At 40.2% G+C, this 26,985-nt stretch overlaps 1 protein-coding gene across 1 annotated transcript in view; it reads left to right on the forward strand.

The window, feature by feature from the left end:
* Nucleotides 1-26,985, forward strand: part of obscnb (obscurin, cytoskeletal calmodulin and titin-interacting RhoGEF b) — a 368,207-nt gene that overhangs the window by 142,060 nt on the left and 199,162 nt on the right. The window contains exons 44-53 of the mRNA XM_078423526.1: nt 2,707-2,973; nt 4,614-4,880; nt 7,217-7,483; nt 7,898-8,164; nt 9,825-10,091; nt 15,326-15,592; nt 18,787-19,053; nt 22,557-22,823; nt 23,432-23,698; nt 25,071-25,337. Of these exons, the coding sequence (XP_078279652.1) occupies nt 2,707-2,973; nt 4,614-4,880; nt 7,217-7,483; nt 7,898-8,164; nt 9,825-10,091; nt 15,326-15,592; nt 18,787-19,053; nt 22,557-22,823; nt 23,432-23,698; nt 25,071-25,337 (2,670 nt within the window). The remainder of the gene's footprint in view (nt 1-2,706; nt 2,974-4,613; nt 4,881-7,216; nt 7,484-7,897; nt 8,165-9,824; nt 10,092-15,325; nt 15,593-18,786; nt 19,054-22,556; nt 22,824-23,431; nt 23,699-25,070; nt 25,338-26,985) is intronic.

The following is a 26,985-nucleotide window of genomic DNA, read 5'->3' on the forward strand; positions in this document are numbered from 1 at the left end:
TTGCAGCAGCTTAACATCCCCATAAATGCAGTACTTGCAGATAAATATAATAATTAAAAAGTTCAATAAAATAATACCATAATACTGGCGCAAAAAAAGAACAAAATCAGTAGACTATCCAAATATATAGTCTATAGAAGTTCATAGTTGCTGGATTGTACAGTGTTTAAGAGCCTGACAACTGCTTGGAAGAGGCTTTTCATGAACCTTGTGGTCACGGCTTTCAGGCTCATCTACCTTCTTCCCAATGGTAGGAGCGAAATGAGAGTGTTGCCAGGGTGGTGTGGATCTTTGATGATATTGTCTGCCTTTCTGAGCAGTGTCTACTATAGATCCCTTTGATGGTGAGGATGTCATTACCTGTGATTGATCAGGCAATGTCTACCACTCTATGTAATCTCCTTGGTTCCTGGGTATTCGAATTGCTGAACCAGGCTGTGATGCGAGAAGTCAGTGTGCTCTCTACCTCTAGAAGTTCAATGTTCATTTGTATTTGTTGTATTTGTTGACATACCAAATCTCCCTAATCTTTTAAGGAAGTAGAGGTGTTGATGAGCTTTCTTTATGACTGCATCAATGTGCTGCGCCCAGGACAGATCTTCAGAGATATGCATGCCCAGGAATTTAAAGCTGTTGACTCTTTCCACTGCCGTCCTGTCGATAGGAATTGGTTAATGGATCCTTTGCTTTCCCCTCATGAAGTCAACAATCAATTCCTTGGTTTTACTGAGGTTCAAAGCAAGTTTGTTGTTCTGGCACATTTTCAATCCGGTCTGATCCATCACAGGAACTGACTTCTAAAAGGCAGCCGCTAACATCAAGGACACTTACCACCCTGGCCACGCTCTCATTTGAACATAGAACCTAGAACAGCACAAGACAGGAACAGGCCCTTCCATCCACAGTGTCTGTGCCGACCACGATATCAAGATAAACTAATCTCATTTGCGTGCACATATCCATATCCCTCCATTCCCTGTATGGCCATGCGCTTATCTAAAAGCCTCCTAAACACCACTATCATATCTCCAGGTACCCGTCAGTCTCAGCCCCGCACATCTCTTTGCATCTTGAATGCTTTCAATAAACCTCTTTTACGATTAGAACATAGAACAGTACAGCTGGGGATTAGGCCCTTCGGTCCAGACTGCTTGTGCCTAACATGATGCTAAGACCATCTTTAGAATTTAGAGATGCAGTGCAGAAACAGGCCCTTCAGCCCATTGAGCCTGCACCGACCAGCAATCACCCCATTTACTACCAACTCCCTCTTGGGACAATTTTACAACTTACCCAAAGCCAATTAACCTACAAACCTGTACACAGTGTGAGCGGAAACTGGAGCACCCGGAGAAAATCCAGGCGATCACAAGGAAAACGTACAAACTTTGCACAGACAGCACCCTTAGTTAGGATCGAACCTGGTTCTCTGGCGCTTTAAGGCAGCAACTCTATTGATGTGCCACTGCCTGCCACTCTTATCTGTTGGCATGCAATCCATTTCTCTCCATTCCCTGCATATCCTATTGCCTATCTTAAAGTCTCGTAAACGCCACTATTGAATCTACCTCCACTGCTACCCCTAAGCAGTACGATCCAGGCACTCACCACCCGTTGTGTAAAAACTTAGCCCTGCGCACCTCTAAGCTTTCATCTTAAAGCTATTCCTGTCAATTTTTTGAATTATTCCACCCTGGGAAAAAGGTTCTGACTGTCCATGCTATCTATGCATCTCATAATTTAAAAAACTTTTATCAGGAATCCCCATAACCTCCAGTGTTGCAGAGAAAACAATCCAAGTTTGTCAAACCTCTACTTGAAATTGGGTGTTTTTTGCTGGAGTGTCAGTGGCTGAGGGGAGTACTGATAGAAATTTACAAAATTATGAGAGGCAGAGAAAGGGTCAGAGCATTTTTCCTGGAGTGGAAATGTCACACACAAGAAGGCATATGTTTAAGGTGAGAGGGGAAAAGGCAAATAATTTGTTCAAGGCGATTTTTTAATTATTTAGAGTCTGGAATGCATTGCTGAATGGGTGGTGGAGCCAGTTACAATAGCAAAGTTTAAAAACAATTTTGGCAAGCATATGAATATGCAGGAAATTGAGGGATGTGGATCAAGGCAGATTGGGTTTGCTTAATTTGGCATCATGGATGGCGCAGTCTTCATGGGCTGAAGAGCCTATTGCTGTGCAGAACTCTTGTTCTTTTTTTTGCAAGTTGTGTAAGGCATAGATAAAGTTGGAATAATTACAGGCATATGGGCTAGGTATAAATTTGCATGTTTGTCATCACGGAAGTGGTGGACCGAAAGACCTGTTTCTATGCAGAACCAACTCTGACTTGAGACACAACTTTTTCTGAAGGCAGTCCTATCAAAGTGCTCTTTCTCTGTAACCTCTGAAAATTTGACACTTATGTTTACCTTGGACTCATGCATTAGTGGTGGGACACGAGCCTGTGGGTCACCATGCATCTGAATTTTCAAAAAAAAGAGCCTCACAATCAGGATGATCAGATGGATTGTACTGTTGATTTACATGGTGAGCTCACCAAATTTGATCCCACTGTCAAATGCAGAAATGAATCATTCTCTCTCATTGTGCCCATAAATTTATCCGAATTACCTAGTATTTACAGTATTTATTTTATTGTTTTTGAATCGTTGTGGGTTTCGATGTTGGACACAAATTACCATCTCTTTTAGCCTTGCCGATACTTTTCAAAAAAGAGCTTTGCAGTCAGGAAGTTGAAGAAAACTGCGCTGCTACTTTACACTGTGAAGTCACCAAGTCGGATGCCCCCGTCAAATGGAAAAAGGAATCCAGGCTGCTTCATGCAAGTGATAAATATGAAATGAAACAAAAAGGTCCCTGTGTTGAGTTGGTTATTCATAGCATAAAACTGGAAGATGCTGGAGAATATACCTGTGATTCTGGAGATCAACAGACCACTGCCTCCTTAAAAGTGAAAGGTATAATGATATCCATTACACTTTGTACGTCGAACGGAGATCATTCAGATAACTTAGAGTCTTGGAATCATATAGCATGGAAGCAGGCACTTTGACCCAATTCATTGATACCAAACAAATAGCTTTTTAATCAGTATAATTGTACCCGCCTCTATGATATCCTCGGGCAGTTCATTCCACATATCTATCACACTCTGTCGAGAAAGCTGCTGCTTACATCCTCTTCAAATCTTTCTCCTCTCACCTTAAAAATATGCCCTCTAGTTTTAGACTCTTCTACCCTGGGAAAAAGATGAACTATTCAACTTATCTATGTAACTCATGATTTTATATACTTTTATAATGTTATCCCTCGGCCTCCTAAACTCCAGGGGGGAGAAATCCCAGCCTACCCAGCATCTCATTATAACTTGTTCTCTTGTCCTGATAACCCTTCTGAATCTTTTCTGCACTCTAACGTTTAAGAGGCATTTAGACAAGAACATGAACATGGCAGAAATGGAGGGACATGGATCATATGCAAACAGATGAGGTTAGCTTAATATGGCATTGTAGTGGCCTGGATATAGTTAGAATAAGGCTAGATGCCAGGCAGGTTTCAAGGGATCTTTAATGCCGATAACTTGCATCCACACATCACAAGTTCCATTGAAGGAATGTCTGATAAAAACCCTTAGGAGAAACCCCGTAGCCTCAGGCAGTCCCTCGTCCCTGTCCATCTAGTGCCGAGGGGGATGACCCAAGGAGTGGCCTAATCCCCAGGGACCGCCACAGCATCATGATTGGCAAAGATATTGTGGACCAAAGGGCCTATTCCTGTGCTGTACTCTTATATGTTATGAGTTTTATATGGCATAGAGGAATATGGAAATATTGCAGGCAAGTGGGGTAGATTTAGATTTGCATGATAGTTGGCATGGGTGTAGAGCTGAACAATTCAATGTCTCTGCTGAACCACTCAATATCTCTTAACTCAAGAACTTCTTGCTGGTTGTCCAATCATAGTGCTCTTCCTCTGCATTTTAGAGTCACACAGCATGGAAACAGGCCTTTCAGCCTAACTTGCCCACGTCGACCAACACACCCCATCTACACTAGTCCCACCTGCCAACATTTGGCCCATATTCTTCAAAATCTATCCTATCCTTGTACCTGTCCAAATGTCATTTAAACTTTGTGATAGTCCTGCCTCGACTACCTCCTCTGGCTGCTCGTTCCATACATCCATCACCTTTTGTGTAAAAGTGTTGCCCCTTAGGTTCCTTTTTTCCCCCTCACCTTAAAACTATGTCTTCTGGTTCTTGATTCCCCTACTCTGAAGATTTGACACCCATGCTTACCTTTTGTCTGTTGGATTAGCTGTTGGCCAAGTGCCTGTGGTTCACCATGCATCTCTGTTAATTTTTTTAAAAGCTTAACAATAAGGATATTCATAAGGATGTTGCTGTTCATTTGTATGGTGAGCTCACTAAATCTGATCTCTCTATTAAATGCAAAAAAGGATCCTTCTCTCCCATTGTGCTCATAGATTGTGTCTGAATTGCTGTATTTAAAGCATTTTATTTTTCTGTAATTATATCATTTTGTATGGGTATTAATGTTATTTTATCTAATTCAATACAAATGATCATTCGCTATAGCCTTGCCGATACTTTTCCAAAAAGAGCTTTGCAGTCAGGAAGTTGAGGAAAACGGTACTGCTACTCTACACTGTGAAGTCACCAAATCGGATGCCCCCGTCAAATGGAAAAAGGGCTCCAGGCTGCTTCGTGCAAGTGACAAATATGAAATGAAACAAAAAGGTCTCTGCGTTGAGTTGGTTCTTCACAGTGTAAAACTGGAGGATGCTGGAGAATATACCTGTGATTCTGGAGATCAACAGACCACAGCCTCCTTAAAAGTGAAAGGTAAGATAACATCCATTAGATTTCATAAGTGAAAAGTCATACAACATGGAAACAGGCACATTGGACCAATTTGTTCAGGCCGACCAAGTTGCCTTTTAAACATTGTAATTGCACCAGCCTCTACCATATATTTTGGTAGCTCATTCCACATATCCACCAATCTCTTTGTGAAAAGGTTGTCTCTCAGGTCCCCTTTAAATCTTTCCCCACTCATCTTAAATCATTTGTATGGTGAGCTCACCAAATCTAATCCTTCTGTTAAATGCAGAAAGGGATCCTTCTTTCCCATAGTGCTCATAGATTGTGTCTGAACTGCTGTATTTAAAGCATTTTATTCTTCTGTAATTATATAATTATTCGTATGGGTATTATTGTTATTTTATCTAATTCAACACAAATGATCATTCTCTATAGCCTTGCCGATACTTTTCCAAAAAGAGCTTTGCAGTCAGGAAGTTGAGGAAACCGGCACTGCTACTCTACACTGTGAAGTCACCAAGTCGGATGCCCCCGTCAAATGGAAAAAGGGCTCCAGGCTGCTTCGTCCAAGTGACAAATATGAAATGAAACAAAAAGGTCTCTGCATTGAGTTGGTTCTTCACAGTGTAAAACTGGAGGATGCTGGAGAATATACCTGTGATTCTGGAGATCAACAGACCACTGCCTCCTTAAAAGTGAAAGGTATAATGATATCCATTACACTTTGTACGTCGAACGGAGATCGTTCAGATAACTTAGAGTCTTGGAGTCATATAGCATGGCAGCAGGCACTTTGACCCAACTCATTGATACCAAACAAATAGCTTTTTAATCAGTATAATTGTACCCGCCTCTATGATATCCTCGGGCAGTTCATTCCACATATCTATCACACTCTGTCGAGAAAGCTGCTGCTTACATCCTCTTCAAATCTTTCTCTCACCTTAAAAATATGCCCTCTAGTTTTAGACTCTTCTACCCTGGGAAAAAGATGAACTATTCAACTTATCTATGTAACTCATGATTTTATATACCTTTATAATGTTATCCCTCGGCCTCCTAAACTCCAGGGGGGAGAAATCCCAGCCTACCCAGCATCTCATTATAACTTGTTCTCTTGTCCTGATAACCCTTCTGAATCTTTTCTGCACTCTATCCAACTTAATGACATCTTAACATTTAAGAGGCATTTAGACAAGAACATGAACATGGCAGAAATGGAGGGACATGGATCATATGCAAACAGATGGGGTTAGCTTAATATGGCATTGTAGTTGCCTGGATATAGTTAGAATAAGGCTAGATGCCAGGCAGGTTTCAAGGGATCTTTAATGCCGATAACTTGCATCCACACATCACAAGTTCCATTGAAGGAATGTCTGATAAAACCCCTTAGGAGAAACCCCGTAGCCTCAGGCAGTCCCTCGTCCCTGTCCATCTAGTGCCGAGGGGGATGACCCAAGGAGTGGCCTAATCTCCAGGGACCGCCACAGCATCATGATTGGCAAAGATATTGTGGACCAAAGGGCCTATTCCTGTGCTGTACTCTTATATGTTATGAATTTTATATGGCATAGAGGAATATGGAAATATTGCAGGCAAGTGGGGTAGATTTAGATTTGCATGATAGTTGGCATGGGTGTAGAGCTGAGCAATTCAATGTCTCTGCTGAACCACTCAATATCTCTTAACTCAAGAACTTCTTGCTGGTTGTCCAATCATAGTGCTCTTCCTCTGCATTTTAGAGTCACACAGCATGGAAACAGGCCTTTCAGCCTAACTTGCCCACGTCGACCAACACACCCCATCTACACTAGTCCCACCTGCCAACATTTGGCCCATATTCTTCAAAATCTATCCTATCCTTGTACCTGTCCAAATGTCATTTAAACTTTGTGATAGTCCTGCCTCGACTACCTCCTCTGGCTGCTCGTTCCATACATCCATCACCTTTTGTGTAAAAGTGTTGCCCCTTAGGTTCCTTTTTCCCCCCTCACCTTAAAACTATGTCTTCTGGTTCTTGATTCCCCTACTCTGAAGAGTTGACACCCATGCTTACCTTTTGTCTGTTGGATTAGCTGTTGGCCAAGTGCCTGTGGTTCACCATGCATCTCTGTTAATTTTTTTTAAAGCTTTACAATAAGGATATTCATAAGGATGTTGCTGTTCATTTGTATGGTGAGCTCACTAAATCTGATCCCTCTATTAAATGTAAAAAGGGATCCTTCTCTCCCATTGTGCTCATAGATTGTGTGAATTGCTGTATTTAAAGCATTTTATTTTTCTGTAATTATATCATTTTGTATGGGTATTAATGTTATTTTATCTAATTCAATACAAATGATCATTCGCTATAGCCTTGCCGATACTTTTCCAAAAAGAGCTTTGCAGTCAGGAAGTTGAGGAAAACGGTACTGCTACTCTACACTGTGAAGTCACCAAATCGGATGCCCCCGTCAAATGGAAAAAGGGCTCCAGGCTGCTTCGTGCAAGTGACAAATATGAAATGAAACAAAAAGGTCTCTGCGTTGAGTTGGTTCTTCACAGTGTAAAACTGGAGGATGCTGGAGAATATACCTGTGATTCTGGAGATCAACAGACCACAGCCTCCTTAAAAGTGAAAGGTAAGATAACACCCATTAGATTTCACAAGTGAAAAGTCATACAACATGGAAACAGGCACATTGGACCAATTTGTTCAGGCCGACCAAGTTGCCTTTTAAACATTGTAATTGCACCAGCCTCTACCATATATTTTGGTAGCTCATTCCACATATCCACCAATCTCTTTGTGAAAAGGTTGTCTCTCAGGTCCCCTTTAAATCTTTCCCCACTCATCTTAAATCATTTGTATGGTGAGCTCACCAAATCTAATCCTTCTGTTAAATGCAGAAAGGGATCCTTCTTTCCCATAGTGCTCATAGATTGTGTCTGAACTGCTGTATTTAAAGCATTTTATTCTTCTGTAATTATATAATTATTCGTATGGGTATTATTGTTATTTTATCTAATTCAACACAAATGATCATTCTCTATAGCCTTGCCGATACTTTTCCAAAAAGAGCTTTGCAGTCAGGAAGTTGAGGAAACCGGCACTGCTACTCTACACTGTGAAGTCACCAAGTCGGATGCCCCCGTCAAATGGAAAAAGGGCTCCAGGCTGCTTCGTCCAAGTGACAAATATGAAATGAAACAAAAAGGTCTCTGCATTGAGTTGGTTCTTCACAGTGTAAAACTGGAGGATGCTGGAGAATATACCTGTGATTCTGGAGATCAACAGACCACTGCCTCCTTAAAAGTGAAAGGTATAATGATATCCATTAAACTTTGTACGTCGAACGGAGATCGTTCAGATAACTTAGAGTCTTGGAATCATATAGCATGGAAGCAGGCACTTTGACCCAACTCATTGATACCAAACAAATAGCTTTTTAATCAGTATAATTGTACCCGCCTCTATGATATCCTCGGGCAGTTCATTCCACATATCTATCACACTCTGTCGAGAAAGCTGCTGCTTACATCCTCTTCAAATCTTTCTCCTCTCACCTTAAAAATATGCCCTCTAGTTTTAGACTCTTCTACCCTGGGAAAAAGATGAACTATTCAACTTATCTATGTAACTCATGATTTTATATACTTTTATAATGTTATCCCTCGGCCTCCTAAACTCCAGGGGGGAGAAATCCCAGCCTACCCAGCATCTCATTATAACTTGTTCTCTTGTCCTGATAACCCTTCTGAATCTTTTCTGCACTCTATCCAACTTAATGACATCTTAACATTTAAGAGACATTTAGACAAGAACATGAACATGGCAGAAATGGAGGGACATGGATCATATGCAAACAGATGAGGTTAGCTTAATATGGCATTGTAGTGGCCTGGATATAGTTAGAATAAGGCTAGATGCCAGGCAGGTTTCAAGGGATCTTTAATGCCGATAACTTGCATCCACACATCACAAGTTCCATTGAAGGAATGTCTGATAAAACCCCTTAGGAGAAACCCTGTAGCCTCAGGCAGTCCCTCGTCCCTGTCCATCTAGTGCCGAGGGGGATGACCCAAGGAGTGGCCTAATCCCCAGGGACAGCCACAGCATCATGATTGGCAAAGATATTGTGGACCAAAGGGCCTATTCCTGTGCTGTACTCTTATATGTTATGAATTTTATATGGCATAGAGGAATATGGAAATATTGCAGGCAAGTGGGGTAGATTTAGATTTGCATGATAGTTGGCATGGGTGTAGAGCTGAACAATTCAATGTCTCTGCTGAACCACTCAATATCTCTTAACTCAAGAACTTCTTGCTGGTTGTCCAATCATAGTGCTCTTCCTCTGCATTTTAGAGTCACACAGCATGGAAACAGGCCTTTCAGCCTAACTTGCCCACGTCGGCCAACACACCCCATCTACACTAGTCCCACCTGCCAACATTTGGCCCATATTCTTCAAAATCTATCCTATCCTTGTACCTGTCCAAATGTCATTTAAACTTTGGGATAGTCCTGCCTCGACTACCTCCTCTGGCTGCTCGTTCCATACATCCATCACCTTTTGTGTAAAAGTGTTGCCCCTTAGGTTCCTTTTTTCCCCCTCACCTTAAAACTATGTCTTCTGGTTCTTGATTCCCTTACTCTGAAGATTTGACACCCATGCTTACCTTTTGTCTGTTGGATTAGCTGTTGGCCAAGTGCCTGTGGTTCACCATGCATCTCTGTTAATTTTTAAAAAAGCTTTACAATAAGAATATTCATAAGGATGTTGCTGTTCATTTGTATGGTGAGCTCACTAAATCTGATCTCTCTATTAAATGCAAAAAAGGATCCTTCTCTCCCATTGTGCTCATAGATTGTGTCTGAATTGCTGTATTTAAAGCATTTTATTTTTCTGTAATTATATCATATTGTATGGGTATTAATGTTATTTTATCTAATTCAATACAAATGATCATTCGCTATAGCCTTGCCGATACTTTTCCAAAAAGAGCTTTGCAGTCAGGAAGTTGAGGAAAACGGTACTGCTACTCTACACTGTGAAGTCACCAAATCGGATGCCCCTGTCAAATGGAAAAAGGGCTCCAGGCTGCTTCGTGCAAGTGACAAATATGAAATGAAACAAAAAGGTCTCTGCGTTGAGTTGGTTCTTCACAGTGTAAAACTGGAGGATGCTGGAGAATATACCTGTGATTCTGGAGATCAACAGACCACAGCCTCCTTAAAAGTGAAAGGTAAGATAACACCCATTAGATTTCACAAGTGAAAAGTCATACAACATGGAAACAGGCACATTGGACCAATTTGTTCAGGCCGACCAAGTTGCCTTTTACACATTGTAATTGCACCAGCCTCTACCATATATTTTGGTAGCTCATTCCACATATCCACCAATCTCTTTGTGAAAAGGTTGTCTCTCAGGTCCCCTTTAAATCTTTCCCCACTCATCTTAAATCATTTGTATGGTGAGCTCACCAAATCTAATCCTTCTGTTAAATGCAGAAAGGGATCCTTCTTTCCCATAGTGCTCATAGATTGTGTCTGAACTGCTGTATTTAAAGCATTTTATTCTTCTGTAATTATATAATTATTCGTATGGGTATTATTGTTATTTTATCTAATTCAACACAAATGATCATTCTCTATAGCCTTGCCGATACTTTTCCAAAAAGAGCTTTGCAGTCAGGAAGTTGAGGAAACCGGCACTGCTACTCTACACTGTGAAGTCACCAAGTCGGATGCCCCCGTCAAATGGAAAAAGGGCTCCAGGCTGCTTCGTCCAAGTGACAAATATGAAATGAAACAAAAAGGTCTCTGCATTGAGTTGGTTCTTCACAGTGTAAAACTGGAGGATGCTGGAGAATATACCTGTGATTCTGGAGATCAACAGACCACTGCCTCCTTAAAAGTGAAAGGTATAATGATATCCATTACACTTTGTACGTCGAACGGAGATCGTTCAGATAACTTAGAGTCTTGGAGTCATATAGCATGGAAGCAGGCACTTTGACCCAACTCATTGATACCAAACAAATAGCTTTTGAATCAGTATAATTGTACCCGCCTCTATGATATCCTCGGGCAGTTCATTCCACATATCTATCACACTCTGTCGAGAAAGCTGCTGCTTACATCCTCTTCAAATCTTTCTCCTCTCACCTTAAAAATATGCCCTCTAGTTTTAGACTCTTCTACCCTGGGAAAAAGATGAACTATTCAACTTATCTATGTAACTCATGATTTTATATACTTTTATAATGTTATCCCTCGGCCTCCTAAACTCCAGGGGGGAGAAATCCCAGCCTACCCAGCATCTCATTATAACTTGTTCTCTTGTCCTGATAACCCTTCTGAATCTTTTCTGCACTCTATCCAACTTAATGACTTCTTAACATTTAAGAGGCATTTAGACAAGAACATGAACATGGCAGAAATGGAGGGACATGGATCATATGCAAACAGATGAGGTTAGCTTAATATGGCATTGTAGTGGCCTGGATATAGTTAGAATAAGGCTAGATGCCAGGCAGGTTTCAAGGGATCTTTAATGCCGATAACTTGCATCCACACATCACAAGTTCCATTGAAGGAATGTCTGATAAAACCCCTTAGGAGAAACCCCGTAGCCTCAGGCAGTCCCTCGTCCCTGTCCATCTAGTGCCGAGGGGGATGACCCAAGGAGTGGCCTAATCCCCAGGGACCGCCACAGCATCATGATTGGCAAAGATATTGTGGACCAAAGGGCCTATTCCTGTGCTGTACTCTTATATGTTATGAATTTTATATGGCATAGAGGAATATGGAAATATTGCAGGCAAGTGGGGTAGATTTAGATTTGCATGATAGTTGGCATGGGTGTAGAGCTGAACAATTCAATGTCTCTGCTGAACCACTCAATATCTCTTAACTCAAGAACTTCTTGCTGGTTGTCCAATCATAGTGCTCTTCCTCTGCATTTTAGAGTCACACAGCATGGAAACAGGCCTTTCAGCCTAACTTGCCCACGTCGACCAACACACCCCATCTACACTAGTCCCACCTGCCAACATTTGGCCCATATTCTTCAAAATCTATCCTATCCTTGTACCTGTCCAAATGTCATTTAAACTTTGTGATAGTCCTGCCTCGACTACCTCCTCTGGCAGCTCGTTCCATACATCCATCACCTTTTGTGTAAAAGTGTTGCCCCTTAGGTTCCTTTTTTCCCCCTCACCTTAAAACTATGTCTTCTGGTTCTTGATTCCCTTACTCTGAAGATTTGACACCCATGCTTACCTTTTGTCTGTTGGATTAGCTGTTGGCCAAGTGCCTGTGGTTCACCATGCATCTCTGTTAATTTTTAAAAAAGCTTTACAATAAGAATATTCATAAGGATGTTGCTGTTCATTTGTATGGTGAGCTCACTAAATCTGATCTCTCTATTAAATGCAAAAAGGGATCCTTCTCTCCCATTGTGCTCATAGATTGTGTCTGAATTGCTGTATTTAAAGCATTTTATTTTTCTGTAATTATATCATTTTGTATGGGTATTAATGTTATTTTATCTAATTCAATACAAATGATCATTCGCTATAGCCTTGCCGATACTTTTCCAAAAAGAGCTTTGCAGTCAGGAAGTTGAGGAAAACGGTACTGCTACTCTACACTGTGAAGTCACCAAATCGGATGCCCCCGTCAAATGGAAAAAGGGCTCCAGGCTGCTTCGTGCAAGTGACAAATATGAAATGAAACAAAAAGGTCTCTGCGTTGAGTTGGTTCTTCACAGTGCAAAACTGGAGGATGCTGGAGAATATACCTGTGATTCTGGAGATCAACAGACCACAGCCTCCTTAAAAGTGAAAGGTAAGATAACACCCATTAGATTTCACAAGTGAAAAGTCATACAACATGGAAACAGGCACATTGGACCAATTTGTTCAGGCCGACCAAGTTGCCTTTTAAACATTGTAATTGCACCAGCCTCTACCATATATTTTGGTAGCTCATTCCACATATCCACCAATCTCTTTGTGAAAAGGTTGTCCATCAGGTCCCCTTTAAATCTTTCCCCACTCATCTTAAATCATTTGTATGGTGAGCTCACCAAATCTAATCCTTCTGTTAAATGCAGAAACGGATCCTTCTCTCCCATTGTGCTCATAGATTGTGTCTGAACTGCTGTATTTAAAGCATTTTATTTTTCTGTAATTATATCATTATTCGTATGGGTATTAATGTTATTTTATCTAATTCAACACAAATGATCATTCTCTATAGCCTTGCCGATACTTTTCCAAAAAGAGCTTTGCAGTCAGGAAGTTGAGGAAAACGGCACTGCTACTCTACACTGTGAAGTCACCAAGTCGGATGCCCCCGTCAAATGGAAAAAGGGTTCCAGGCTGCTTCGTCCAAGTGACAAATATGAAATGAAACAAAAAGGTCTCTGCATTGAGTTGGTTCTTCACAGTGTAAAACTGGAGGATGCTGGAGAATATACCTGTGATTCTGGAGATCAACAGACCACAGCCTCCTTAAAAGTGAAAGGTAAGAAAACACCCATTAGATTTCACGTGAAAAGTCATACAACATGGAAACAGGCACATTGGACCAATTTGTTCAGGCCGACCAAGTTGCCTTTTAAACACTGTAATTGCACCAGCCTCTACCATATATTTTGGTAGTTCATTCCACATATCCACCAATCTCCTTGTGAAAAAGTTGTCCCTCAGGTCTCATTTAAACCTTTCTCCTCTCGTCTTAAATGTATGCCGTCTTGCTTAGATTATCCTGTGGAAATGGCTGACCAGTCTCCTTATCTATTCCCCTCATGATTTTATATACTTCTTTCTTTTTTCTTAGGCCCCCTCATGGCTGACCGATATACCTCTGTCATGTGTATATTAGCCTCCTATCCACCACGGGAAATGCCTTAGCATATCTGTCCTTTCCATATAATCTAAGCCCTCTTGTCTGGATAACATCCTTTTGAATCTTTTCTGCACCCTATCCAGCTTAATGACATATTCTATGCAGCTGGGTAATGAGAAATGCACATAGTATGTGTAGTATTACCAGTGTCTTGTACAGTCATAATATTATGATTGTTGCACTCAGTACTCTGACTGATGAAGGCCAGTGTGTTAAATGTCTACTTCACTATTCTGTCCACCTGTGTCACCAATCTCCGGGAACTCTATACTTGTACCCCTTAGTCTCTTTGTTCAATAACACTCTCTAGGGTCTGCCATTTGCTGTGTAAGTCCTGCTTTAACTTCCCAAAATGCAACACTTTGCCCGTGTCAGAGTTTTGCTCTTTGTACATTTCCTTCCTCCCCCACCCCCCCACCACCACAATTTTTTTTGACGAAGCCAGAGTGTACAACATCACCTGGCCTTTACAACATTAGCAGTAAAATGCACAGGCAAAGAAACTTAACTATCCACTCAATGCCCGTCTATCATTTCACTCGATAGTGACATTCCCTTTGTTTCCACTCAAAGCACCCCCCCCCCCCCCCCCGCCTTCTCTGCTTCTTTGATAAACTTGTTTTCTCTCTTTCTCATTTCTATTGTAGCATCTTCGACCTGAAGTGTTAACTGGTTTAACTTTCCACAGATGATGCTCACCTGGCTGATTTCTTATTTCTGTTCTTGTTTCAGATTTCGGCATCTGCAGTTTTATTCAGTTCATCTAGACTGCGTTCTCTCCTAGAAGTGTACGGCACATATTCAGTCTCTTTCAGTCCAGCTCATGCATGCCGAGCGTAATATCGGTTTATGCTAAACCCATTTGTCTGCATGGCCATGGCCACTACTGCAGAAGTAACCTTTTAAAAAGTTCAGGGCATTGGATGTAAGGCAGCAACCCTGGCAACGATAGACACAAAAAGCTGGAGTAACTCAGCAGGTCAGACAGCATCTCTGGAGAAAAGGAATAGGTGATCCTTCAGAGGAATGGTCTCGACCCGAAATGTCACTTATTTCTTTTCTCCAGAGATGCTGTCTGACCCGCTGAGTTACTCCAGTTTTTTGTGTCCATCTTTGGTTGAAACCAACACCTGCAGTTCCTCCCTACACACCCTGGTAAGGATACACCCAAGACATACGGAGGCATCAATTGTGAATAATTGAGTCCTGAGCCTATGAGAATCACATTAAGAATAATAAAAATTGTATGTCAGATGTCAGGCAAAGTACCTGCCAATTTATTTCATTGTACATTCCCAGCTGTTCGTATGCGTGTCCTATCCTTAGTGTATGAGAGGTTGTTCAATAGTGTGATAACAGCAAGAAAGAAGCATGTAAACAAAATGCAATTTATCACATGGCTTCCAGCAATCTTGCACTAGAGGAGTTAAAAAAATATAGCATTAGTATAAAAAAAAGTTTAGGATGTTGCCGAATTATAACATATCCTGAAATTAAATAGCTTCTTCAGTCATTGACTGTTTATTTGAACCTGTTTGAATGGAATCATTGTTTCTCTTAGCCCTTCCTGTGGTTTTCAAAAAAGAGCTTCAGAATAAAGAAGCTGAAGAGGAAAGTACTGTCACTTTGCACTGTGAAATCTCAAAACCAGATGCCCTTGTGAAATGGAGAAAGGGATCTGTGATACTTCATAAAAGTGAGAAGTATGAAATGACGCAAAAGGGTTCCTGTGTGGAGCTACTTATTCATAATCTAAACGTTGAAGATGCCGGAGAGTATACCTGTGATTCAGGCGATCGGCAGACATCTGGCTTTTTGAAAGTGAAGGGTATGACAACAAACATTTTTAATAACTAATTTATTACTTGTTTCAAAAGATTTAATTCAGTATTTTATCTACAATTATTAAACATTTCCATTTTCTTCTATATAATGATATTCATTAGCAAGCTTGAAATATTATTATTGCCATTTCTAATTTGCAGCAAATTTTGGAAGATGAAATCTTCCTCACTATTAACAATTCCACTAATTTATGTGTCACTTGCAAACTTAATTGGTGGCCAACCTATATTTTCATCATAATCATTTGTATGTGTGTGTATTACAAACAGAGGTTTAAGTGCTTGTGGAACTCCTTTGGTCACAGACCTCCAGTCGGAATAACACCTTTCTATCACTACTCTCTGTCTTCTATGGCCCGGTCATGGTTTTGAATACAATCTACAATAGACAATAGACAATAGACAATAGGTGCAGGAGTAGGCCATTCAGCCCTTCGAGCCAGCACCGCCATTCAATGCGATCATGGCTGATCACTCTCAATCAGTACCCCGTTCCTGCCTTCTCCCCATACCCTCTCACTCCGCTATCCGCTACCAAGGCTACATATTCTTCATAGGAACAGGTTGAATTCCGACCAGCTTGACTCCCACCTGTGATATATGACTCCCACCTGTGATTTTACCCAACAATAGCCGCTCGCAATCTACTCACCCCAATTCCTGTCTGATACTATTGCAATTATTCTTACCCGAATTTAGTATATTCACTAGTGGTCCAGTCCTGTCCTTATACATAAATCTCTGAAAACATATAGTTATGAACTATATTCCCAAAATACTCTGTCACTGAAACTCCAATCATTTCCAGGTCCAGCACAGCCTCTTCCCAGGTTGGATCATCTGGATACTTAGAGCACCCTCCTCGATGCACTTAACAAGTTCTGCCCCATATAAGCCTGACACATTAATGCTGTTCCAGTCAATATTGGGGAAGTTAACTTTACCTACCAAAACAAAGCTTATCCAGCCTCTATTCCTAATGAAATGTTCTACACGCGAAATATCTGATGGCTGTCTTTTTCACCCTGTCCAGTGTTAATCATGTCCTTCTTCAAGTGCAGTAAACAGAACTGCTCATAATACTCCAGTTGACCAATATTTTATTCAGCTGTCCCATAACTTTCTTTCTCTTGTGTTCTGTGCCTCAATGAAGGCAAGTATCCCATATGCCGTCTTTACCACCTGAGCTGTTTGTACTACGACCCTTGGGGATCCTTGTTCATCAAGTTCCTAGGAGCTTACTATTCCTTGTGAATGTCCTACTCTTACTAATCCTTCAAAAATGCATCTGCTCACACTGATCAAGATTAAATAACATCTGCCATTACTTTGCCACTCATCAGTATCATCCTGCAGACTAAACCTGTTCTCTGCTTAATGACTTACACCACAATATTGATGCCATCTGCAAACTTACCAGCCATGTCTCCTACATTCATACCAAAATATAGTGCAGAATACAATTCATAGGGATCCCAGCTGCAGTCCCTGCAGTACAGCGTCACAGGCTTAAAATGGCATAAATGACCCACTATCATTGTCCTCTGCTTCCTATTATAAAGACAATTTTGGATCCAATTCATCCAGTATCCCACGGAGTCTCACCATTTACACTAATCACTCATTTGAGACCGTGTCAAATTAAAACAGTGAGGGAAATATATTTGCATGAGCCCAGATCTAAACTTTTCCCATTGCAGCCATTCATCTCAATTCAATGTACTGTGTTGCCATTCCTAAACGATGTAAAACTGGGCAAAGATTAAATATGCAGATTCTCAGCTAGTTCCGGCCCATTGGATGGCCAAATTTTGATTTATTTTTGTCCAGAATGAGACATTAGGTTAAAGTATATGTATAAAGTCACAGAGTGACTTTGAGTATAAATACAGCATTTAGAGTATAAATACAGCATTTAGTGAACTTTTGGGATTAGACTGGATTTGGATGAGAACATACAGGGCAAGATTAGCAAGTTTGCTGATGGTACAAAAGTGAATGGTTTTGCAGATAGTGAAGATGGTTGTGAAAGATTGTAGCAGGATCTGGATCGATTGGCAGAGGAATGGTTGACGGAATTTAATACAGAGAAGTGTGAGGTGTTGCATTTTGGGATGTCGAACAAGGGCAGGACCTACACAGTACATGGTAGGCCTCTGGGTAGTGTTGTAGAGCAGAGGGATCAAGGAGTACAGGTGCATGGTTCCTTGAAGGTCGAGTCGTAGGTAGATAAGGTGGTCAAAAGGCTTTTGGCATTTTTGCCTTCATCAGTCAGAGTATCGATTATAGAGTTGGGAGGTCATGTTGCAGTTGTATAAGACGTTGGTGAGACCGCATTTAGAATATTGTGTTCAGGTCTGGGCACCATGTTATAGGAAAGATATTATCAAGCTTGAAAGGGTTCAGAAAAGATTTACGGGGATGTTGCCAGGACTAGTGGGTGTAAGGTATAGGGAGAGGTTGAGTAGGCTGGATCTCTATTCCATGGAGCGCAGGAGGATGAGGGGGGATCTTATAGAGGTGCATAATATCATGAGAGGAATAGATCGGGTAGATGCACAGAGTCTCTTGCCCAGAGTAGGGGAATCGAGGACCAGAGGATAGATTCAAGGTGAAGGTGAAAAGATTTAATAGGAATCCGAGGGGTAACTTTTTCACACAAAGGGTGGTGGGTGTATGGAACAAGCTGCCAGAGGAGATAGTTGAGGCTGGGACTATCCCATCGTTTAAGAAACAGACAGGTACATGGATAGAACAGGTTTGGAGTGATACGGACCAAGCGCAGGCAAGTGGAACTAGTGTAGCTGGGACATTGTTGGCCGGTGTGGGCAAGTTGGGCCGAAGGGGTTGTATCACTCTATGACTCTATGACTGAAATGTCATGAATTTTGAAATGTTGCCTGTGAGTTGCCATTTCAGATGTTGAATGGTATGTGATCAGATGAGCTTAAAATTATAGAAATGATCAACTTTCAAGAAAGAAGGTTTATTAGTTGAAATGAAGGTAATCTAATCTAATTGTTTCAGTCCACAACGAAGGTGCAATATTTACAAATGTTTGAAGAATCCTGAAATTAAATTTCTTCTTAAAACATTGATTTTCGTACTTTTTTTGAAGTTTCAAATGTCCATTTGAAAACAAAGTACTCATTTCATGAATTAAATTCCTCTTTCCTAGCCCTTCCTGTGCTTTTCAAACAAGAGCTTCAGAACATGGAGGCTGAAGAGGGTTCTACTGCTGTTCTGCACTGTGAGATCACTAAACCGAATGCCCATGTGGAATGGAAGAAAGGATCTGTGGCACTTCATTTAAGCGAGAAATATGAAATAAAACAAAAGGATTCCTGTGTTGAGTTACTTATCAAGAACTTAAAACTTGAAGATGCTGGAAAATATACCTGTCTTACAAAGGATCAAGAGACGAGCGCTTCTTTGAAAGTGAAGGGTAAGATACCAACCGTTGCTCACTAAAATTATAATCTTAGGTTTGATATGTGAATTTGTGAAAGAGATAATTTCAGTAATATTTATTGTCCGTGAAGGAAAAGCTGCATGTGATGCTGAGGTATGCTTCATAAATTTGAAATAATTTAAGCGCATGGAGGGAGTTGTTAATTTTCCTCTTGAAGCTTGAGAGAAATCTACATAGTGGCTGTGCTGTTAGCCCAAAGCCTCTGATGGGAGACTTGAAACATTCATTGTTTGAATGTAACTAGTGAGCTGCAGACATCAAATCGATGCCCTGTGAAACATCTTTCGGGGAGTGAGGAAAGATGGAAAATCAGCTGCCTCGTATGCTGAGCTGCATTTGATTCTTTTTGAGTGCTCAGGATGAGTTCCCAGGAATGAGAGCACTAATATAATCATTTATTTATTTGCCTCTGTACTCCACAATTTGAGATTTGTAGTAAAAAAAAATCACATGTGGTTAAAGTGCACATTGTCAGATTTTATTAAAGGGTATTTTTATACATTTTGGTTTCACCATGTAGAAATTACAGCTGTGTTAATACATAGTCCCCCCATTTCAGGCACCGTTATGTTTGGGACACATGGCTTCACAGGCGTTTGTAATTGCTCAGGTGTGTTTAATTGCCTCCTTAATGCAGGTATAAGAGAGCTCTCAGCACCTCGTCTTTCCTCCAATCTTTCCATCATCTTTGGAAACTTTTATTGCTGTTTATCAACATGAGGACCAAAGTTGTGCCAATGAAAGTCAAAGAAGCCATTATGAGACTGAGAAACAAGAGTAAAACTGTTAGAAACATCAGCCAAACCTTAGGCTTACCATAGGTCAAATGTTTGGAACATCATTAAGACGAAAGAGAGCACTGGTGAGCTTACTAATCACAATGGGACTGGCAGGCCAAGGAAGACCTCCACAGCTGATAACAGATAAATTCTCTCTATAATAAAGAAAATCGGCCAAACACCAAACACCGGCCGACAGATCAGAAGCACTCTTCAGGGGTAAGGTGTGGATTTATCAATGACCACTGTCCGCAGAAGACTTCATGATCAGAAACACAGAGGCTACACTGCAAGATGCAAACCACTGGTTAGCCACAAAAATAGGATGCCCAGGTTACAGTTTGCCAAGAAGTACTTAAAAGAGCACCCAGAGTTCTGGAAAAAAAGGTCTTGTGGACAGATGATAATAAACAATAGACAATAGGTGCAGGAGTAGGCCATTCGGCCCTTCGAGCCAGCACCACCATTCAATGTGATCATGGCTGATCATTCTCAATCAGTACCTTGTTCCTGCCTTCTCCCCAAATCCCTTGACTCTGCTATCCTTAAGAGCTCTATCTAGCTCTCTCTTGAATGCATTCAGAGAATTGGCCTCCACTACCTTCTGAGGCAGAGAATTCCACAGATTCACAACTCTCTGACTGAAAAAGGTTTTCCTCATCTCCGTTCTAAATGGCCTATCCCTTATTCTTAAACTGTGGCCCCTGGTTCTGGACTCCCCCAACATTGGGAACATGTCTCCTGCCTCTAACGTGTCCAACCCCTTAATAATCTTATAAGTTTCGATAAGATCCCCTCTCATCCTTCCAAATTCCAGTGTATACAAGCCTAGTCGCTCCAGTCTTTCAACATATGACAGTCCCGCCATTCCGGGAATTAACTTAGTAAACCTACGCTGCACGCCCGCAATAGCAAGAATATCCTTCCTGAAATTTGGAGACCTAAACTGCACACAGTACTCCAGGTGCGGTCTCACTAGGGCCCTGTACAACTGCAGAAGGACCTCTTTGCTCCTATACTCAACTCCTCTTGTTATGAAGGCCAACATTCCATTGGCTTTCTTCACTGCCTGCTGTACCTGCATGCTTCCTTTCAGTGACTGATGCACTAGGACACCCAGATCTCGTTGTACGTCCCCTTTTCCTAACTTGACACCATTCAGATAATAATCTGCCTTTCTATTCTTACCACCAAAGTGGATAACCTCACACTTATGCACATTAAACTGCATCTGCCATGCATCCGCCCACTCACACAACCTGTCCAAGTCACCCTGCAACCTCATAGCATCTTCCTCACAGTTCACACTGCCACCCAGCTTTGTATCATCTGCAAATTTGCTAATGGTACTTAATCCCTTCATCCAAGTCATTGATGTATATTGTAAATAGCTGCGGTCCCAGCACCGAGCCTTGCGGTACTCCACTAGTCACTGCCTGCCATTCTGAAAGGGACCCATTTATCCCCACTCTTTGCTTTCTGTCTGTCCAGCAATTTTCTATCCATGTCAGTACCCTACCTCCAATACCATGCGCTCTAATTTTGCCCACCAATCTCCTATGTGGGACCTTGTCGAAGGCTTTCTGAAAGTCGAGGTAGACCACATCCACCGTCAATTTTCCTAGTTACATCCTCAAAGAATTCCAGTAGATTAGTCCAAATCTCATGATTTCCCCTTCGTAAATCCATGCTGACTCGGAACGATCCTGTTACTGCTATCCAAATGCTCCGCAATTTCGTCTTTTATAATTTACTCCAGCATCTTCCCCACCACTGATGAGATGAAGATGAACTTATTTCAGAGTGATGGCAAGAGCAAAGTATGGAGAAGAGAAGGAACTGCCCAAGATCCAAAGCATACCACCTCATCTGTGAAAAACGATGGTGGGGGTGTTATGGCCTGGGCATGTATGGCTGCTGAAGCTATTGGCTCACTTATCTTCGTTGATGATACAACTGCTGATGGTAGTAGCATAATGAATTCTGAAGTGTATAGACACATCCTATCTGCTCAAGTTCAAACAAATGACTCAAAACTAATTGGCCGCCGGTTCATTCTACAGCAAGACAATGATCCCAAACATACTGCTAAAGCAACAAAGGGGTTTTTCAAAGCTAAAAACTGGTCAATACTTGAGTGGCCAAATCAATCACCTGATCTGAACCCAATTGAGCATGCCTATTATATGCTGAAGTGAAAACTGATGGGAACTGGCATAAGTTAAAGCCAAAACAAGCATAAGTTAAAAATGGCTGTAATACAGGCCTAGAAGAGAAGACACCAGAGAAGACCAGAGAAGACACCCAGCAACTGGTGATGTCCATGAATCGCAGACTTCAGCAGTCATTGCATACAAATGATATGCAACAAAATACTAAACATGACTACTTTCATTTACATGACATTGCTGTATCCCAAACATTATGGTGCCCTGAAATGGGGGGGACTATGTATAAACACTGCTGTAATTTCTACATGGTGAAACCAAAATGTATAAAAATGGCCTTTATTAAAATCTGACAATGTGGACTTTAACCACATGTGATTTTTTCTATTACAAATCTCAAATTGTAGAGTACAGAGGCAAATAAATAAATGATGGGTCTGTGCGAAACATTATGGAGGGCACTGCACTTGTTTCATTGGATATTGAATCAACTGTAACACAATGAATGTTGAACTTTGTTTTCTCTTAGTACTACCCGTACTTTTCAAAGAGGAGCTTCAGAATGTGGAAGCTGAAGAGGATAGTACTGCTACTCTTCATTGCCTGATTAGTATACCTGATGCTCCAGTAAAATGGAGGAAAGGATCTCTGCTGCTTTATCCATGTAAAAAGTATGAAATGAACCAAAAAGATCTCTATGTTGAGCTGTTAATTTGCAGCCTAAAGCTAGAAGATGCTGGTGAATATTCCTGTGATTCAGGGGACCAGCAAACTACAGCATTCTTGAAAGTTAAAGGTAGGATAAAAATCATTGCTTATAATGAATTCATATTGCTATTGGTTGTGATCTTTTTCTCATGAGCTGGTATTCCTAAAATTCTGGGAAAACTCAATCTGTCATTTATCCAAGTTACAGTCCTTGTGGTCTAGATTTCTCATCTAAGGTGAGGCTTCCTTCTTGTTTAATATCTTAGTCCCATCAGTATTGTTTCTGGTCTGTAAACTAGAATAGTTGTTTGCTGATAAGGCAACGATTGAAGAAGTTTCAAAATATCTGGTTGTTATGTTGTGAGCAGTGAGCATAATGGGACATTCATAACATTGATACTGGGGAAATTAAAATGATGTTAAGAGTCATCTACATGATAATATGCCATTAAAAACTGATTCTGGAGCACATAAAACTATAACAACAGCAAATATATTATTGTCATTGAACTCAAATGTCTTTATTATCTTGAGACTCAAGGAAATCACTTGTTGGTTAGGTATATCAAGTAAACAATACTTACATGAATTCATTTATGGTTTTTTAAAGTTTCAATGTTTGTCATGAATTGCTTTAAATGTTGATTAATTTACATTTGGTCAAAAGTCATAAACAAAAATCACCATCTCCCTTAGCTCTTCCTGTACTTTTCAACCAAGTGCTTCAGAATGAAGAAGCTGAAGAGGATAGCACTGCTATTTTACATTGTCAGATTACTAATCCTAATGGATCAGTGCAATGGAGGAAGGGATCTTTGGTAATTCATCCAAGTGACAAATATGAAATGGTACAGAAAGGTTCTTGCCTTGAGTTGCACATACATAACCTAAAATTAGAAGATATTGGTGAATACATCTGTGATTCTGGGGATCAACAGACTCTGGCCTCCTTAAAAGTGAATGGTAGGACAACAATTACTACTTAATATTGATAAATTAATTTGCATCTTCAACAGAATATGATTCTCAAACAGCTGCTAATTGTCATTGAATTACCCCTGATAAAATCACTTGATGATTTTTCTTTAGTAGCTGTTTGTTGTCAGGATTTTTCTTCAATACTACAGTTTAGTCACTGTTGCATTATAGCGAATAATGCTTGGGTAATCATTTACATTATAATTTTATTGATAATCTGGATTTCTTTCATAACAGTTGACAGAAAACGTGACATTGGAAGTAATATAAAGATTAGTAACCTGAACATTCTTAAAGTTAGAATTTATCCTCTTTAAGTTCATTTGCAGAATCTGTGTTTTTGATTTTAACTTTGTGTTAGAGTCATAGAGTCGTACAGCACAGAAACAGGCTCTTCAGTCCAACTTGCCTATGCCAAACAAGATGCCCCATCCACAAGAGTCCAACTTCCCGTTTTTGGCCCATATTCCTGTAAACCGTTACTATTCATGTACATGTCCAAATGTCTTAAATGTTGTCATAATACCTGTCTCAGCCATCTCTTCTGCAACTTGTTCTATATATCCACTCCCCTCTGCGTTGTCCAAAACCCTACAGATTTGATATGCAACGTAACATTCAGAACACATCTGAATATTCTCTACCCATTGGGTTTGGAGTCTTTCATAATTTCCTCCTTTTTTCCTCAGTACCCTGTATTGTTTGCTCTCTGTGGTTGGTGTCACACATGCTTTCCTTCCTCTGTGTCTTTTTATCCTTATTCAATTATTTTTTATTATTTCTATTCATAATTCATAGTGGCTTACATTAGACCAAATTTACAGAAATCCAACATGATGCAGATTCTCCCATAAAAGGAGTAATAATAATAAAATGCTTTGTGGCATACATTAGCAACTGGGTACAGTACATGGTCTATTAGTTTAACAACAGGTGGTATTAGGCTAAGCATAGAACTTATTCGATGGAATGAAATAATTATACGACATGTAAGCAGAGTGATATGGGCAGCTATAGTTAATGGACGTTTCTAACTTGCTTAAAAATAGGTTTACAGATAATTCACAGGAACAAAACCCTTACATAACCCAAAGACTGCCTGTTTTGGAAATTTCTTGCTGTCCCATCTCGTGATGCTCTTGTATAGTCGCAGACTTCCACTGTACATTAGTTTTCATTGTTATAGATTTATTTTAAAGGATATTAGGGCCAAGAACAAATGAGAACAAAAAATCTAATTGTCAGTGGTCTCACTTACAAAATTATTCTCACGGGTTATACTGAAATTATATGTGGAAATTGGAAATAAGACTTAATGTTGACTAATTAATGTTATAATAAAATTACCATTTCATAGCACTGCCATTACTTTTCAAACAAGAACTTAAGGATGAGGAAGTTGAAGAGGGTGGCACTGCCACTCTTCACTGTGAGGTTAATAGTCCTGATGCACCTGTAAAATGGAGAAAGGGATCTTTGGTACTTCATCCGAGTGAAAAATATGAATTGAAACAAGAAGGATCAAGTGTTGACTTGCTTATTCATAGCTTAAAGCCTGAAGATGGTGGTGACTATACCTGCTATTCTGGAGATCAACAAACCACAGCCTCTTTAACAGTGAAGGGTAGGACATCGTTCATTTTCCATTATAATTGCATCCTCTCACAATTTCATCATTAACTACGTTTACGTTTGCTAGCTCCCCTTAATAACAACCTGATGCTCAATTCGCATTTAAGAATTAATATTTATTTGCTGAATTGAATACTCATCCTCACAATTTGCAGTGTTGGGAAAATAATGCACTTTATCATCAGTCTGAATTTTATGGTAAAATATCTTAATTTCATTTCAGGATTAGTGTTGACATTTCACATTTCAACTTACAAGTCTGAATTATAATTCTTACAATTTTTGTTATTTTAATATTTTGTGACCTTTTTTATATTCTTTGTCACCTTGAAATTTTTGCCTTGAATTTTTTAAGTGAGGAACTGACCTCATTCTATGATTCTATAATGCCTAAATCTGGTATAAATCGGCCATTGGGCCATGTCTGAGTCTAAGTTGTAGCTGTGATAAGTTGGAGCCGAGTGGGGCTAGACATAAGCTGGAGGTTTTTTTTAGAGGGCCCTAAAGAGGCAAAATTGTTTCACGTGCTCACAAAAAAAAGATGAAAACTTTCACTAGATTATTTGTGAGCAGCAATTATTGGAGTTTTATTTAAGCAGAACAATGTACAATACAAGTGGCCAGAGTGTAAAAGTTATACACCCCAAATAAATGAAAGCTGAAAAACATTGCAAATGCTCAAAATCTAAATTAAAAACAGAAAATGCTGGAAATACTAAGCAGCTGTGGGAAGAGAGACAAAGTTTGGTTGAACACCTTTCATCATATGCTTATTTGTTTTACTACAAGGCATCATTAGAAAATCATTCTTGTCAAGTTCATTTCCATATTTCTTACATTTGTCTTTTAAATTATTATTTTGCAACATTTCTATCCAAATCAACAAATATGCTGGCCCACAAATTGCAGTATTTACCATTCGACCATTGGACAATTCAATTGGCTTAACACTTTATTCTCAGAATATATTAAAGTGAATATGTCACTTGGGACAAGGACCAATTCAGAAGTTGAGGAGGGAGAGAGAGAGCCAACTGTAGTAAATCTTACTGGGGCCTGGAGAAATGGGGGAATAACTGGGAGAGAGGGCTAACCATCTCTGTAATTTATTTAGACCTGGAGAAAAAAGATGGGGTATTGAAGGGTCAGAGCAATCTAGTTACCCTGGGAATGACCAATTACATTCATTACAGGTACAATGTGTATTAAATTCTCCAGCATTATTCCAAAGGAGAATTGCACAGGAAATGGCATTACATTTGTGCCTGAGATAGAAATCACAAATATAGGGAAAAGCGCAGTAGAATTTTCAGTGTTTTAAAACATAGAGAGGACAAACAAGGATCTACAATGCTGGTTTATAAAAAAGACACAAAGTGCTGGAGTAACTCAGCAGGTCAAGCAGCATCTATGGAGAACATGGATAAGTGGCATTACAGGTCAGACCCTTCATCAAACATTTCTTGTCAGGAGTGATCAGTATGTTTAAAAGACATTTTTATTCAGCCACTCGCCAAGAGTAATATTCAAAGCACTAAGATTCTGATATTCTTTGGCCATATCCCAGAACCAAAGAAAACTTGCTTTCTCTGAGTCTGAGGAAGAGTTCCGACCCGAAATGTCACCTAGTCATCTTGTCC

The sequence above is a fragment of the Rhinoraja longicauda genome, chromosome 2 (genome assembly GCF_053455715.1).
Source record: "Rhinoraja longicauda isolate Sanriku21f chromosome 2, sRhiLon1.1, whole genome shotgun sequence".
Classification (NCBI taxonomy): domain Eukaryota; kingdom Metazoa; phylum Chordata; class Chondrichthyes; order Rajiformes; family Arhynchobatidae; genus Rhinoraja; species Rhinoraja longicauda.